The sequence below is a fragment of the Streptopelia decaocto genome (assembly GCF_964273445.1).
Source record: "Streptopelia decaocto genome assembly, chromosome: Z".
In the NCBI taxonomy this organism is placed as follows: Eukaryota; Metazoa; Chordata; class Aves; order Columbiformes; family Columbidae; genus Streptopelia; species Streptopelia decaocto.
This window is the reverse complement of record NC_138657.1, coordinates 38,512,245-38,529,529: the sequence shown is the minus strand read 5'-3', so window position 1 is coordinate 38,529,529 and position 17,285 is coordinate 38,512,245. Positions and strand designations below refer to the sequence as shown.

Below are 17,285 nucleotides of genomic sequence, written 5' to 3'. Positions count from 1 at the left end.
GTATGACAGGGAAGAAGTGGGAAACGTAGAAAAGGGGCCCACAACCAACCTGAATATGGTCATGAATAAGGACTACCAGGATGTTCTAAAACAAGGCAAACAGAAGACCCAGTACAGATGTCAAGCGTTCACGTAGGCGAAATACGGCTATAAAGGCAAAGCCAACCAGCCCGGAGCCGCACTCGAGGCTGCCGGCACAGGGTGCAGGGCAGTGCGTTCGGGGGAACACCTCGCAGCATCCGGTGCCGATCCTCCCGCGAGCCTGCAGACACAGCCTGCTCCGGCCCGGCGGCACCGCACGGCTGCGGTCCCGGGCGGGTGAGACAAAGAGCTGCAGGCGATGCCTGCACAAGCTCCCGGCGGCCATCGCAGGGGTCACCCCGAACTGCCCCCGAGCTGGCAGCGCGGCGGGAACATCCTTCAGGCCCTGGGGAGGGCCTGGGCGAGCTCGGCCGGACTAACAGATCCGGACAGACACAAGCCCAGCGCACCGAGGCCTGCGAGCTACCGCCGCCAGGCACAGCAGCCGCACGTCCCCGCCGCCGCCTGCAGGGCGCCCTCCGCTCCACTGCCTCCATCGGCCCGCGGCTGCGTAAACGCGTGCGTGAACGGCGGCCGGCAGGGGCCAAGCATCCTCGGGGCGGGGCGGCCGCTGCCACCGCGCTGGGCGGCCGTTCCCGGCTCCTGCGTCCCGCCGCCGCCCGGCCATGGAGCTGTGGCAGGTGCCGCTGCTCTTCTCGCGCCTGCCCATGTTCCCCTTCTTCGACCTGGCACACTATGTGGCCTCCGTCATGGCGCTGAAGGAGCAGCGGGGTGAGCGGCGCTTGTTGGTGGGGCGGGACGGAGCTCTCGCCCGTCCCCACCGTGTTCCCCTGTTGTCTCCCTGCGCTTCCCCGTGTCTCTCGCCGTGGTCTGCCGTGTCCCTCAGCCGGGCTGGCCAGGCCACAGGCGGGGGCCGAGGAGCCCCCTGCCGCCGGCTGCCCCGGCTGGGCAGGATGGCGGGGGGCAGCCCGAGGGGAGCTCGGGTACCGGAGCGGGGCGGCCTGCGGGAGCGGGGCTGGGCGGGGGGATGCCGGGCGGTGCCCTGGGTCTGCCCGGGCTTTGCCGCTGGGATCTGCGAGAGCTGCAGGTGTCCCGCCCGGGGTGGGGTGTTAGAGCACCTCATGGGCCTTTTGCCTCGGGGCCTGTCCAGCCCGCAAAACGCTAGACAGTGGTGGTGTTTTTTTTTTTTTTTTTTAAACTGTTTTTGGATTTTGTTTTTAATGACGGCGAGTGGCTAGACCTCAGTTCCTGTGCTTACCCCCACAAAATCTCAGGTGGCTTGTGCTTCGTTTGGTGGAGGGAGAGGCTTGCCCGCGCTCCTCCAGGCTCTGAAGCAAGAGCTCCGCGAGCAGCAGTTTGAGCTTTGATGCCGAACGCTGTGCAGAGCGGAGCCGGGGAGCGCTGGGCTGCGCGGGGGCCGGCCGGCCTGCCTCTGCCCGCTTTGCTGGCGGCAGCGTCCAGGTGTTCTCTGTTAGGCCCTAAGACTGCAAATAAGATTGTCTGCAGTCTTCATTAGTCTGTCGATAAATAATGTCTAATTGACTGCAGGAGCCGCATAGGAAGCACCCAGCTGAACATTTCTTGCTTTCTCAGAACTAGAGGCATTGATGAAATTAACCAGGATTATTGTTGAAAATCTGTTTGCAGTTTAAGATTTGGAAAGTCCCAAGAACAAAAGGGCTGGACCCTCTGAAGTTAGGTTTATGCATGCAGAGAAGGACTGCAGATCACAGGCTAATGACTTGCTGTCGGGTATTACATCTGAGACGACAGCTGCTCAACTCATGGGTTTATATCCTCCACACGCCTTGGTTATGCAGGAAGCTGTTAAGGCAATTCTGACTTGTAGGAAACATAACTTGGGAATCCAGTGGGCAGGTTATGTGTTAGTGACTTTTCACAGACTGTGCAGGCTGATATAAAATGCTTACGTGTGCAAGTGTCTTCACCAATTTTTTTTCCTGCTACTGGAGTTGTTTCTGGGTGCTGACTTGTGGCATTGTGTAATATAACAGTTCCATTCAAAAAGGGACTTTCTGTCTGAACACATTTGACATTACCATGCACTATCTTTAAACTTTCCTCTGGAATGAATGTATGTAAAGAGCAGCATGAGAGGAGTCTCTGCTCTCCTAGCCTCTGCATAGCTTTAGTGGGACAGCACTGCTGAACAGTAGAAGTGGTGTAAGAAGTCTGGTCAGATCCATGCTGATATTTTTCTTCTGCTCAGCTTAGTAGCTGGAAAGTTCAGAACTCTTCAGTAACCTCTAATACTTTGAATTAATAACTGTAATTCAGGTGACTGCTTGCAGGTCTGTTGCTCACTTGCAATCCATTTGAGCTGGATATTGAATGATAACTGAAACAGAAGTAATTATGAAATACCCAGAATGGGTATATTATCATTGATGAATATTCTCTAGGCATTACTATATATTCTTTCTTATATATTCACAGGGGAATAACTAGGTGACCTTAACTGGCTGGTAGTGCAAGAAGTATGTGGTCAAGTTGGAGCCATTTTTGTTTTCTCTCTGATTACTGTCTCATTAAAATACCAACCCCCTCACGCTGTTTAAAATCATATTAATGTGGGTATTTGTAACAGGGATGGCCTCATGCTAAACTGCTATTTTTCCAGTCCCAGCTAGATTTTACTCAGTTGTGAGTGTGGGTGAACTACAGCAGTGAAAACTCAAGTGTTGCTTTCCATGTATTTTACTAAGTGTTCTTGGTTAGCGCGTTTGGGATTGCTTAGTAGTTGCTCCTTTGTAACTCCAGTCAGTTGTAGAACCAGCAATTTTCTTTTTTTGGGGGTGGAAGAACAGCAAAAGGTGTTGAGGGTTGAGGATGTGCAGTATTTGGAAGGAATGTGGTAGTTTTGTCCTTGCAAGTTTTCTTTGGCATGGTTCCAGTGATTTCAAATTTTTCCATAGTTGCTAAATTAAGTCTGACTCTGTAAGTCCTTTAGCCTGATTTATTTTGAATAGGGGTGTTAGAAAAACTTCTACAAATTCTTCTGGTTTGGTCCTTAGATGTTTATTCCTGATTGCCTACTTGGAACATGTTGAAAAGGTTAAAGCAGATCTTATTCTACTGACAGAAAGAGTTTTCTGGCAAGGGTTTGGTTTTTTTTTTTACTGTTGTGTAGAAACAGCATTTAAAACCCTATTCAACAACAGTCTTTGCATTTTGAAACCTTGTCTTTACTTTCTGATGTATACTATTCGCAGGACTAGTGGCCCCTTGGTGGATCATATTTTGCATGGTTGTATGATGCCTCATTAGTTTTGCAGGATGCATCAGAGGACAAATATAAATGACCACTTGTTTGAAAACATGTGACCTGCTTAAAGTTGAGTTTGTTTTCTGAAAGGTTACATCCTAGTCACAATTTAGGTAGCAACACTAGGATAGGCTTTAAATGTACATCAGCATTTTTTGCCTTCTATGTTTGGTGTATTCCTTGTTAGAAAGCAGGTATGAATTGTTAAATACTGGTGTCTGAGCTGAAAACATTCTAATGTTGATCAAAAGAAAAATCTTGAAGTCCAGTAGAGTTTCCAGTCCCTTATGCTTTTACACATAATATCTTAATGGAGAAATTTACATGCTTTGTTGTGGAGCTTGCTCATAAAAGGCAATCTGGTAATGATAAGAGTAATTTCTATATATGTCCTCAAAAGGGGAAGCCACTTGCTGCTAGTCGTGGGGGAAAGAAAGAGCAGAGAAATGGTGATTGCTGAAAGGCAGGGGAATGGATTTGGGAAGAGAACAGAGAGCTGACTAATTTAAAAACAACTCCAACTTTTCATTGTTTTGTTTGTTGTTTGTTTGTGTTTTTTTTTTTTTTTCCAATAATCTGGCCTTTAGTATAGGAAGCGAAAAATTATGAAAATGTTTTCACAAAGGATGTAGGAGAGAAGGTAAGTTGGACTAGAAACAGTGTCAAACGTACAGTAGAAATCAATTTCAACCTTTTAAAACCTGATATATGAGAATCTTGCATTTTTTCTGTAGAACTACTTGTCACTAGCTGTGTTTCATTAATTGCAGTGAATGTCCATGTGTGCGAAAAATAAACTACAGTGTGTTAAGCTCAAAGACACAGCACCTGGAATGGTGTCCTTGTGTTATACTGGTAATCTGACCGAAGATCCAGTGAAGTGAAGAAGCAGCTGAGTTTCAGTGATCTACCTCTCAGTCATATTTCGTGTGGAGGGAGGAGCTACTTTATATTCTGATGAAGGCTGCCAGTAAGATGTTAAGATGATTACTTCCCTGATAATGCGAGGTGGTGAGAAGCTTCATGCTAATGAAAAATAGGTTGGTGCATACTGACCTCACAAAGGATGTAAGATTTTTTTTTAAACCTGGTATGGAGGTTGACAGTCCTTGGAGGTGGAACCTTCTGTCGTGATCTGGTTACCAGTCTCGTTCCAGAACCCGATTACTGTGCAAATTATATCCTGTGTTACATCTGTCCAGGAGTTAAAGCTCGTGCATAATGCAACAGCTGATCTATTAGCCGTACATGCCAGTTCCAGCACACGTTCCCTTGTGATTTGTGATTTGCACTGGCAGCCTCTGTTAGCTGGCTTTTCTCATTGTTCTGTAAAGTTTGGGATATTTCTTCTCTACATGGTCACTTCGTGCTATAATGCTGCAGCAGCATTTAGTGGAGTTACTCCACAGAGAGAGTACTGCCAAATGTGGGGCTAAGATATTGTCTTATTTTTGCAAGAAAAAGTATTCAGTCCTTCAATGCTAAGAGTTTAATTAATACTTAATGCTAATGCTTTAACACTAATAAAATAAGTATATAGTAGTGCTTGTAATGTGACTGTGTCATCAAACGAGAATAATTACACATGAGAAGGAAGGTACTATACTTCTTTTGGACCAATGAGTGTCTACTTAATATAATTCTGGTGTTTTTTTTTTTTTCTCCTGAATGCAATGGCTATCAGCATTTTTAGATTTTTTTTTTTTTTTTTTTTAATTGAGGAAACCTTAACATAGTAAGTATAAACCATTAATATTCTGCAAGTGTCTTACCCTTTTCAAATACATTAGTGAAAACAGGTCCATGTTCAGTTATATGGGATTTGGATGTAGTGGCCCACTTCCTATTTTTCCTGTTAAGTAACATTAGCGGGCTACTTTTATGCACATGAACATAATTGATAGCTACTTTGGAGAAGTGATAATATGCTTTAACAAAGCTGAGCATAACCAGCTTGGAACACCAGGTACTGCACTATGGAGAATAAATTACACAATAGGTAATTTTTTTTCATTTAATATTCAAGTATTCTATAATGCCTAGGAGCGCTCTTTTTTATAAATTCGTTGTTACATAGGGATTTACATAGTGCTGCAATATGCGATAGCTCTGCCAGCACTGAAACTGTAACAATCTTCTTAGTACTATTGTATGAAGTAAATTGAATTGAGAGTGCTCTGTTCCCTTCGGTATATTTGATCTTCTCATCTTGGGTAAGAAGTTTGTTTTCTGACAGAAATGCCTGAAAACCCAAAAGCTTCTCCTCTGAATTGGGAACGTATGTCAAATTTCATTTTGGGGTAGATGCTATGTTTATTCTCTGCTTTTGTGGACTTCAGCCTTTGGACTATGGAAAATGTAACTAGTTCAGGCAAACAGAGTTCTGCACAAGTAAAGGGGAAGCTTTGATAATACGAGACTCTTGAAGTGGAAGAAAGTAGTCAAAACAACTACCTCAAGAGATTTCTGGCTTTGATAAGGTGTCATTTCACCCTTAAACTAGTTAAGACTACCCATTACCTCCAGCATAATCTAATATTGAATACTCTTTTGGCATAGTTCAATTACAGTTTAAAAGGGATAATTCATTTAAAACTTAACAAAATACACCAAACTGAACATTTTTATAACAAGGAAAACTTACATTTATTATTATGACATCAGGTAACCTTTTTTTCTCTGTTCAGGTTTGCAGGTGAAACTCTTAACAATTGTTTTGAGCACTGCTTTCATTTTGGTCAGCAGGCACAGTTAGCAGGACTTTATAAGGAAAAAGGAGAACAGTGACCGTGAATTCATGAGCACTCAAAAGCAGAAATGAAATTTGTAGAATAATCCCCCAAAAGTTACCAGTATCAATCCTGTCTAGGTCAGCAAACCACTTGTGTATTTTAATACAAATTTGAAAGCAACTGTATATCTATGCCAGATTATTAGCAATGCTCTGAAAGCTTTTTTTTCTTTGTAGACACATAGTCATAATAAACAAACCCACCAAAGATGTTCAGAGAACACAGTGTCAGTGTTTCACTTTTATTTAGATAGCATATGCTTAAGTTGGTGTACTCTGAAGTTTGTATTTCTGAAGACTTGTCCAGTGGAAGTCTACAGATTTCTTTGGGATTTTTCATTACCTAAAGGAAAAATGTTGGACTGAATTATTTGAAAAATACCGACTTTTAAACATGATGTGATTCTCAAATGTTTATTTCCATTTATGTGTTGTTTTTTTTTCCTTTGTTTCAGGAGCTGTGGAAGTGTCAGTCCGAAGTCCAATTGCCTGTTGGTTTAGTGCTATGCTTTATTGCTTTGGTGGCTCAGTTTTGTCTTCGTTGATGCTTGCAGAACCTCCAGTAGCATTTCTGGCAAAGGGCACAAATGTTCTACTGGCATCTTCAGTCTGGTAAGCAGCCACAATTGAGTTAAATGTGTAGTATTGGTTCTGAACATGCTATGCTTTGTAATCTGAGATTATACCATCAAGCTTCTGTGTTGATCAGAAGCTTAACTTAAAAAAGTTATAGATTTAGAGGCTGTCTCTTCATCCAGAAAGTCACTGCAGTAAAACAGGTGTTATGGTCCTGTTGTATATGAATATTATGCTTGTAAGAGAGTAGCTCTTAATGGCTGTTGTATAACAAAAATGCTCCGTCACTAGAATAGACTTGCCTTAGATTTTAATAGTATTCCTGGTCAAACAACTGAAAACATTATTTTGGAATGAAGTGGACTTCAGTTACTGATTTTATGGATATAAATAAGTAATAAATGCAGTCTAGTGTTTCAGCAGGAGCTCTGATGTAAAAATTTTAAATTTTTCTGTAACTGGGCATCTGTTACACAGACCTTATTTCTTCCCTAGTTTCTGCTTTCTGACATAATTTTTTTGAATATAGATTTTGCCCTTTTCCAAATGGACGGGTGTTGTAGTAGAAGACGGTAAAGAGCTGACTAGGAAGTCAGGTATGTGAACAAGGCAGCAATTTGGCTTGCTTTGGAACTCACAAAAGCACTGGAGTTATTTTCATATAAATGTAGCCTTCCAGTGGAGTTTGTTTGTTCCAGAAAGTGTTTGAAGAAACCCTCTAACTTAAAGCTTGTGAGCAGCAGTGGGTTTTTGAATTTAAAAATATCAGTTCCTATCTTAGAAGAGTGTTATCTGCATGGAATCTTTTAGTATCTGTTCTTTCTAGCCCAGTAGGTTTTATAACTGGAAATTCTTTAAAATGAAAGTAAGTGTTTTTATCTGTCTGTGTATATCTGTATATGAGTATTCTGGCTTTCATGTTTCAATGGAAGATGACAGGTTTCACTTAGGCATTTTGGTGAAATGAATAAGGTGCAATAAATAGTACAATATTAACAAAGCTTATAGAATCTGCTTATATTTCATATTAATCTGATGTGGGCAACATGACTGTTTCTTTTAAGGAATGGCACAAGCTAGAAGTACCCATAGATAAAATGTGATTTGAACTTCACATATGATTTGCTGTACACAAATAAAATGAGGTTTTAATGAGGAGCTATGAATATTATGAAACCTTTTAAGCTTCTGGTTTTACTATTTTCTGGTTTTGTGAGTATAATGACTTTAATCCTCAGTCCGAAATTATGTGAAACAAAGTTCCCTGAGCTGTACGTAAAACTGGAAATAAAAGGAGTTGTGTATGTTTGAGAAATGCTCCTAAATAGTCTGTAGGATAGCGACATCTGCTGTTAGCAGGTGTTGCTAGCAGAAATTACAGTAAAAAAGGCCGTGGAGGGACTGTAGTGTAATTTCAATCCAGTTACCTGTGCTTCAGGGTCCTAAACCCACATTTTGCAATTGTAAATTAATTCTGGTTAGTGTTGTTTGTTGGGTACATGGCCAAAATCACTGTTTGCAGTAGCCATTAAAAAATATGCTCTCTACATATCTTTGACTTCATATCAACTGGACCTTGGTTACATACAAAGGCATGTGACTTTACAATAGGAAAAAAAAAAGGAATAATATAAGTAGTTCAAAAGTAAATCTAAAACTAAACACCAGAGTAGCAGTTAGCTATTAATGTAAATTCCAATAACTTTCTTCTCTGTGAGAAATAGGCTATTGCATACTCTAGTCTGGGAGCTCTTGAACAGAAGAGCTTTAGAAGTTTGCAGTGACACAGTATTGTATCCATTACAGAAAAATAAAATATATAACTAGGACAGGACTCCAGCTAAACTTGGCCTTTCTTGGAAGGAAGCTTCCTAGCATTCTCTTATAAAGGAAAAGCACTTTAAAAAAAAAGAAAAGCCCCAAGCTGTCCTGATTTCTAATCTCTTCCTAATCTCTAACTGAAGCATGACTCTTCCTAGTTGTGGTATCTGCTAGTATTTTTAATGAAGTAAACAGATACGAGAGGTGCATCTCTGCATTGCAGCCTGAGTAAACTGGAGGAAGATGCAGCTTTAGAAATTCTTGTTAGAGAGGGTTGAGCTCAGAAGCCTCATCCAACAGGCAAGTATCTTTTTTTAGAAAATGAAAAAGCACCCTTCCAAATTTTTAAAGGCTTTTTCTGCTTATACTTAATTGTTACTCTCTTATTCCTGTGCTGAAATAATTTAGGTACTTAGTCTTGATTATTTGTTTTGACACCTTGAATGTCTGTGTAAGAATTTAATTTTGTTTATGATTGAAAAGATGCAATAAACCACCACATAATCTATTTTTAAAAAAATCTACTGTCATCTTACGATTTCATTGTTAGCCATGTTTACTTTGTTTTAAAAGCAAGTTGATAAAAGATACTATTAAATTTTGAGTACTGTGCTTTCAACACTTTGAAAAAACAAATGTGATTGTAATTGGCAAGGTGGAAAAGCTAGAACTAGTGGTTACTAAGATGTGAAATGTGTTTAAAAATAGCTGTGTATTTTGTCTGGCATGACACTAACTAGGGGAGGCATTCTTGCTGAAGTTATATAATTCCATGTACCTATCAGTATGAAAGCATGGTGTCAGCATGTAATTTACCACCTAAAGTCATCCCCCCAAAAAAACAAAACAAAACCCAAACAAACAAACAAAACCCCCACAACAACAAAAGCCACAAAAACAAAACAGAAAAAACAAACCACACAAAGTCGGTCAGACACTAATTTAATAATTTGAATTATAAAAACATGGTAGGTAAGCTATAGAAAAGATGGTAAAATGTAAAGCTGTTTCACATGTGCTTTAATGGATTCTTTTATTGAACAGTGCTCAGTAAGAACAATTTAATGTTTGTTGGTTTTGGTGCAAGAGCTCAAGCATGCTCAAAAGCATTTCAGATTTGTTTCAGTATGTCTGCCACACAAGACAGTGAGTTATCAGTAGGATATCATGCAAAGCTAGTCATATTCCAAAAATACCTTTAAAGGTTATTAGAAAGTTTATTCCATAGCGAAAACTTTTGAATGCTGCTGCTGAGTTTTCTCATGATTTTCAGGTATCTTTTCTTTTACTGCCCACAAGACCTATTCTACCGGTGCTTTGCCTTTCTGCCTCTTCGGCTTCTGGTTGCAGGAATGAAAGAAGTGACTAGAACTTGGAAGATAACAGCTGGCGTTGCACATGCAGACAGTCACTTCAAAGATGCCTGGCTTGTCATGGTAGCTGTGGGCTGGGCCAGAGGTAACATGCATAACGTCTTGTTCTGATGGATTGTGATGTTTTGGAGTGGTATTTAAATGGCCGGCCGTTCTGCATAAGTGTAGCTCCATTGCTTGCTGTGCTGGATATGATAGTTCTCATACAGTCTGTTGTCCCCTCAAGGGCAAAGCCTGTGCAGCAGTTTTCCTGCCTGGATTAAGGGTGACACTGCGTGACTTCGGGGAAAATTCATTTTATCTCTTCAGAAGGTCTTGTGAGGAATTGCAGGAGGGGCAGTTGATGGCAATCATGTAGCGTCAGTGCTATTACTAAACTTTCGAACAGCATATTTCCTCAAAGCTGTTTTCCTTACATGACTGAAGAAGAAAACTTGTTTTCTGAGCTTTTTGTGTTGTAACTATTAGCTGATGTAAAACACAGGAACAAACCTTCTGGCCTGCCTGCTGTTTGGAGCATGACTCTGGAAACTACCTTCCTAGCAGCTGCATTTGTAGTCACAATGTTAGAACCACTTTGGGAAGTAGTAGTGCAGCTCTTGTTTCTATTTGCTTGATTCTGTTCTGCTTTGGGAAACAACAGATGTTAATGTGATGATCTAACATATTATTTTCCCAGGTTATAATACAGACCAGTCTCACTGGCCAAAATATCTAATATCTCCTTATGTTTTGTATTCTTTTAATGTGAAAAATATATATCCACTTAATTTGCAGAGAGTCTTTGTACTTTATAGAGACTGTCTCTGTACATACATGATGACATTAAGAATGGAATGATACAAGCCTCTCTGGAGATTTATTACACTTCGGCAATTCAGGTGTTTGTAGTGAGGAGTACATCAGTTCACATGCTATGACAAAAGGTGAACATGAGGTTCTTTTTACGTAGCTAAACCTCTGAGGTTTCATGTTGGTTGCTCAAGTCGTGCATGTATAAAGGATTGGATTAGTCTCTTTAAGTCTGAGTTTTGGATACCACACTCGATACCTGGTATAATTGGTTTTATTTGGAGCAATAATAGGTTGTGCAGTAGTGGTAGCAGTCACCGGAGGCTTATTGTAAATCTCTGTCATTTCAGGAGCTGGTGGTGGCCTAATTTCCAACTTTGAGCAGCTGGTGAGGGGAGTGTGGAAACCTGAAACCAATGAACTACTGAAGATGTCCTAGTAAGTTTTAGAAAAAGGCTGCAAAATGACAACTTTTGTTTTGCTATCTCCTTGTGTTGAAACTCACTTTTAGTGGTTCAGATGAAAAAAAAAGTCAAACAAACAATAGGACAGGTTTGTAGTCAATGTTTTGGTGTGTATCTTGTGATGATCTTTGGTAATTTTAGCAGATGTTTTAATCATTTTAAGTTCACAGCACATGAACATGAAGTGGGAAGATGAGTCAATAAAAATTATTTGTCAGAAAGCAGTATTGAGTCAGTAGGAAGTTGTTGGAAAGCAGTATTGGCTCAATTTGTCTTACAAGGACTTGTCTTTTATCCAAAATGAATGAACAGTGGTACTAGAAGTATACAAGCGTAAGCTGCATTTTTGGTGCATGTTCTGAGCATCACTAAGATGGCTTCCTTTGAGCATTGTCACTCATACTTTCTCTGCCAGTACTGTTTTCCTCCATAGATATCAATTATTTGAGAAGGTGCGAACTGGTTGTTCAATATAGCAAAAATGTATTACACGACAGGAAACATTACTTCTCTTTCAGAAGGAAAGAATGGGAATATTACATGGCTCCCAGTTTAGTCTGCACAGCAAATAAGAATTAAGACAGGCTAGAAAGCCAAGCTATTATTGTAAGTCAAGTTAAGCTCACCATGCTAATTTCCTAAAACTAATTTGATCTTTTCCGTGTTACTCTCAGGCCTTTATAAATAATATTATTTTTAAAAAAGTTATCTTGCTTTTCTGCAGCCACTCTTAGCAGCAGAATAACAGAAGAGAAATTAGCCTTTCCTTTGGCAATATTTCAACTTTTTGTGACTCTTGTCAGTTGTTGGCTTTTTCTGAAAGTCCAGGTATGTAGAATATCTCTGTCAGTGCCTAGGTGGTAGTCTTGAAAGCGGACTTCCAAAAGGATGAGGTCACTGTCAATAATAGCACTGTAAACTGAAATAACACTGCACTTACAGGTACAACACTAGAGCAGCGCTTACTGACTGCAGCAATGCTTGCATATATTCTCCTTTTCCATGGTCTGTGTGGCTCAAAGTAACTTAAAAATGATTTTGAAAATTTTGTTTAATATATAAAGCTTAAGAATATTAAATAGAAGGTAGTTACAGAGTTAAATGGATAAAACATTCTGCAAATGGATGAGGTGCCTGTATAAACAAAGTTGCTTTTTGGACTTCCTAAGCAGGATATTGATGCAGTACATCTCTGAGTTACTCAAAAGATGGTGAAGAATGTGTCTACACTAGATGCTCTGCGATAACAGGAATGCAACCTGTACACGTCACATGTAGATGCAGATTAAAAAATGCACAGTTTTTCTCCCAGAACATTATTGCTGTTTCTTCAGATGACTATAGATAACTGACCAATGTTCTCTTGTTTTCTGACTGCATACCTAGCAAGGGATTTACCACCACAATGAAGATAGCTAGAAGATGTAAATCTCTGCACATGTCAGAAGTCAGCATAGCTATGTTGGCAAAACCTGGGTAACATAGGCCTAGCTCAAGTCAGGTACAAGCAGACTACAACCCTAGAGCTGCTGAGGTGTCACAGTGGACTGAGACTGGGACTATGTTGTTCTTCAACGCTAAGCAATTCCTTGGAGTAACTAACACCTGGAGTAGAGAAGAGGAACCTGTTTTTAAGTCTAGTCTGAATAGTGCAAGCCTTGTCATTTAACTCTTCAGTAAGATGTATTGGGAGATGAAGAAGGGAGGCAAGCTGACCTATAGAGTCTGGATAGAGGCATTTATTTGAGGAGGATTTGTCAAATATGAATTTGCTGGTTATGTAAACTAGTGCTGAACTTGATGCTTGTCCATGTTATGGACAGAAAGCATAACAACATAACAATAGTATATAAAGTGAAAGTCTTAGTTTAATTGTAGGTAGGTTTTGGATCTTCGTAAAGAAATTCGTAAGGAATTTCCACTGTTACCACAATTTGTCATTAATTCTATTCAGAAATAATTATTTTGCATGCTAAGAACATTTATTGCTTTCCAGGTCATGGCAGCTTTCACTGTAGAGAAAAGAAATTGACATTGTTTGTTTGATTTCCAGCCCTGTGAAGGTAACTTTGATAGGAGCAGTTCTTTTCACCCTGCAACACAGCCAGTACTTGCCAATAGCAAAACACAACCTCGTGTTTTTATATACCGTCTTTCTCATTGTCTCCAAGGTAAGAATGTGAAAGTGTTTCAAATAACTGAATAACAGAAAATATTTTATTTCATTATTTCAGGGAAAAAATATGCCCTCAAATATTCTACCACAAGTTAGAATGTGTGCTTCTGGATGAGAAGGCCAGCTCCTATTGAAGTCTTAAACCTGTGCTCAGTTTTCTGTACATGAGCAGAACAGAAAACGTATTCTGTTACAGTTCAATATGTGGAGAAAAAAAGGGAAAAATTTTAAAAATCGGGAATTTTGACACCCAACAGTTGATATGCCAGGCTTGTATGTCTATAATCTCAAATTTTATGCTTGTGGAAACAAACTCTCCTGTTCTCTGTCTCTTGCTAGCTGCTTAATTTCTTCCTTGTACCTGTGCAGTCATTGTGGGTTTGCAAAACAAGCCAACTAGGTTCTCATCTAACTTGAAGTGTTCGCAACATAAATGTGTAGGTGGGAAGAGAAAGTCTATCCAAACTGCTTTAAAGTATCTGTAACTACTTTTATAATAAAATATATAGTACTTCTCTACTGAATCCTTTAATTCCCCCATTCTTGTTCATTTTCAGAATGATGTCTGTCTTCAGCGTTATTAGCTAATAAGAAAGTGTAGTCACTGTGTTAGCAGAAGTCTGGCAATTTTAAGAGCTTCAGAGCTGCTCTTGAACAGACTAGAAATTGTCTTAAAGTGGTGGTTGCCAGTCTCCTTTCTGTGAAGTAGCTGACAAGTTTAATTCTAGAGTAGTTGTTTTAGGGAGCCAAGACTTCAAGCCAATGCTCATCTAAACCAATAAAGGCATTGTTGAACTGGGGTTGCTGGCAATGGAGAAGGGAAAGAATGTTTACTCTGGAAATGAGAAATTACAGCTGTCTTCAGAAGCTGGCTATCAGGCTGCACTGAGTAAGTTCTTAAACAGATGGTCATGCTAACAATCAGCAGCTTGAGCATCCACTTAACTAATAGAGCAACAGTTGTGAATCCAGCATAGTCCTGCAGTAGTGTTTTGTTTTAGAAATTTTTCATGTCTCTGAAAACTGTAGAAATGACTGCAATATAAACTTGTCCAGTACCTGGACCTACAAAAGGGGTTTTTTTCTATCGTGATGTATTTGTAAGGAATTTCCACATAAATCTCTCAACTTTATGGAATGAGTATGGCTGTCTGGAATTCTAACTGAGTCTGGCTGTTTGCATGTATTTAAGTGCTTAGACACTGCATTCTTTCAATTTAAATGGAACTAGCCACTATGTTACAGTATTTCAGTTTGAACAACGTACAAAACACACACATAAAAGGTCTTTATCTTAGTTGTATGACATTAAATGTGGTTTAGTCTTAGGTTGATTTTAGTAAACATACAGAAAGCTTTGGGCACATTTTTTATGTATAGCTTTGTGAAGACTGTAGGTCAGAAAGAAAAGCATTCTTTGATCAATTCAAGCTAAAACAAACATTATTTCTGTTCTTGGTGGTATGGCCTCTGCTCATATAGAAAGTTAGAAATGCCATACATCCATTCAGCTTTGAACTTGTTTTCAGTTGCTGTGAAGTCATTAAAACTTTTATTTTAACTTGATCCTTGTTCTTCATAGGTAACAATGATGTTGACAAGATCTTCCACATCTCCATTCGTTCCCTTTGAGGCTGCATTAGGCCATATGTTCTTTGGCTTGCAAAAGACACCATCCAAAGTGAAGGGTGAAGGTACTGCATCTTCCAATGGCTCTTCAGCCTGTGACCAGTCTCCTCCTGAACAGCACCGGGATGGTGTTAAGAAAAGACAGGCAAAGAAAACAGAATAAGTGGCTTAAAATCCTTGATGGTCATAACCTTTGAAGATGCTTGTATTTCAGATTAGAATGGCTGAGAAATTAGTTTAAAGAGAGAACAGGGCTGTATTCTATTGTGGCAGTGTTCAACTTTGGAATGAATTGTGTAAGCTACTGTTCAGATGTCTAAATGCACAAGTTGGATTTTTAAGTTTAAAAACGATAAGTTTTTATAGTGGTTTTAAGTTTACTAAATTTTGTATTTATGATAACATCAAATGCTAACATGCTAAAAAGATAGTTTCAAAATGTGACAATCAGCTTTGTTATTTTTTTCTGATATATCTCTTGTTTCTACCTCTTCCTGCCCCCGCCACACCCCTCAATTTTTATTTTTCATTTGGATAGGGTGGATTTGCACTGCCAAGTGTTCACAGTTGCATGTCCCAGATAGGAAAGTAAGGCTTAACCAGATTGCACTGTAAAACCATGAAAATGTACCAAACTAATGCCTTTAACTAGAAAAATAACTGAATTACTCTCACAAGTCACACTGCACTGGTCATAGATTTTCTTCATTTACTTAAGTAAATATTTTTCATATTTTTCTGTTTTTTAAAGTAAGTGAATTTTCTGGCACTTTAAAAAATCTTCACAGTTAGGAAGTAGAAACATTTCAATATTTAACTGTTGGCTTACTTTGGCACTTTATTTGCAAGCACTTGATATATAGTTGTTTTTCTTGTTATTTACATGTGGTTTGTAGTTATCTTTCAGTTTGACTGGGACTAGACATCTCCATCTGCACTTTTATCCAAGCATGCACATTTATTTCTTTTCAAAAAACAATACTAGACAGTACATTGATCTTGTTTCTCATGAGTTCACCCCTATTATGCCTGCTGTTAATAAATAGCAGCACTAGTTTGCAGCATTACCTCTGGTGCTTTTGAGGAAGAACTATTAATATTGGAATCACTGGAACTATTTATTAGTGTTTGCTGAAATCTGCTGCTTCCTGCTTGTTGCATCTTTTTTTTTGCACATAATGTGGAGCAGTTGTAAATGGCATACACTTCAGAACTGAAGACTTTGACATTTTAAAGATGTCACGTTTCATAAGAATAGAATCTTTTCATAGGAGTATTTCACTGATGTGCCAATTTTAGAATAAATTAAACTATTTTTACAGAATTAGATTGTCTTCAGAGAGTACTGCTTTTAAAGTATTCTTCAGCAAGAGGATGTGGGTTAATCCTTGTGCAGAGATGCGAAGGACAATGTGGAGGGGGATCTGATTTGAAAAGGCGAATTTCTAGTTCCAGGTACATATCCAAATTTAGAAAAATTGTCACCACTGCTGTGCTTAGAGAGAAGAAAAGAAAAGTACCCAAGAAATTTCTTGTGCCTTTCTAGTCATATTTCCACGGTAGTGACCGAAACTATTGAATTCTTCAGTTTGGAATCCAGCTTTATAGCAAATATACTGTCGTGGACAAAATATAAAAAAAATCTTGTATCAATAAATATCAGTTGTATTTCTGACATTTTACACTGGAACTCGGTATACAGCTATAAATAGTTATAGTTTTCACTTGCAGGGTGTCTCAGTTTTTTGTAGCTTGGTACTATGGGTGTATGGATAAACTTGAAGCTGCCAACTAACTAGTTAATGATGAACTAGTTATTGAGCAACACCAGCAAAAGTTGTATGTCCCTAGTTTTTAAAACTTCTGGATTTTTTTTGAAAAGGGGGAATTATGTATACTAGATCACAAGAGCCATACGGGATTGGATTGTGCTATGGAGCTGTGTGGCACAGCTGTGAAATACTGACTGGTAACTGGCTACTCTTAGCCCAAATAAATGTGAAAATAGGCTTAGACTAATTCTTTAACAAGTTTACAATTTGAAGGAAAATACATGGCTTTGTATTAATTTTGGATTTAAAGATGATAATATTAAAAAAAAAATGTTTTTCTTGATTGAACACCATAACAGAAAAACAAGTCACAATAAAAATGTATATTGTTGTGACACAGGAGTTATGCTGAAAGAATTCCCATTGTAAGCACCATGAAAACAAACCTTTTTTGTTTAAGGATCTCACAGGATGGATACTCAGAACTCCACATTTTTTTATGATACAAGCAAGATAACCGCCTGCATGGGGCTGACCTTGAAATCTGTATGAGACTTTAATAC

The 17,285-nt window shown here is 39.3% G+C and overlaps 1 protein-coding gene across 1 annotated transcript; it reads left to right on the top strand.

Moving 5' to 3' along the window:
* The first annotated feature begins 615 nt into the window (after positions 1-615).
* Positions 616-16,625, top strand: TMEM38B (transmembrane protein 38B). The gene is made up of 6 exons (XM_082074831.1): positions 616-813; positions 6,575-6,731; positions 9,790-9,974; positions 11,032-11,119; positions 13,199-13,316; positions 14,904-16,625. Exons 1-6 carry the CDS (start codon positions 708-710, stop codon positions 15,111-15,113), a joined length of 864 nt encoding a protein of 287 aa, XP_081930957.1. The 5' UTR covers positions 616-707; the 3' UTR covers positions 15,114-16,625.
* The last annotated feature ends 660 nt before the right edge of the window (positions 16,626-17,285 follow it).

Excerpts from the sequence above, each read along its gene's own strand:
- TMEM38B (XM_082074831.1), top strand. The coding sequence starts at position 708 with ATGGAGCTGTGGCAGGTGCCGCTGCTCTTCTCGCGCCTGCCCATGTTC. Across the intron at positions 814-6,574 it reads GGCGCTGAAGGAGCAGCGGG|GAGCTGTGGAAGTGTCAGTC; the intron begins GTGAGCGGCGCT and ends CCTTTGTTTCAG. Across the intron at positions 6,732-9,789 it reads CTACTGGCATCTTCAGTCTG|GTATCTTTTCTTTTACTGCC; the intron begins GTAAGCAGCCAC and ends CATGATTTTCAG.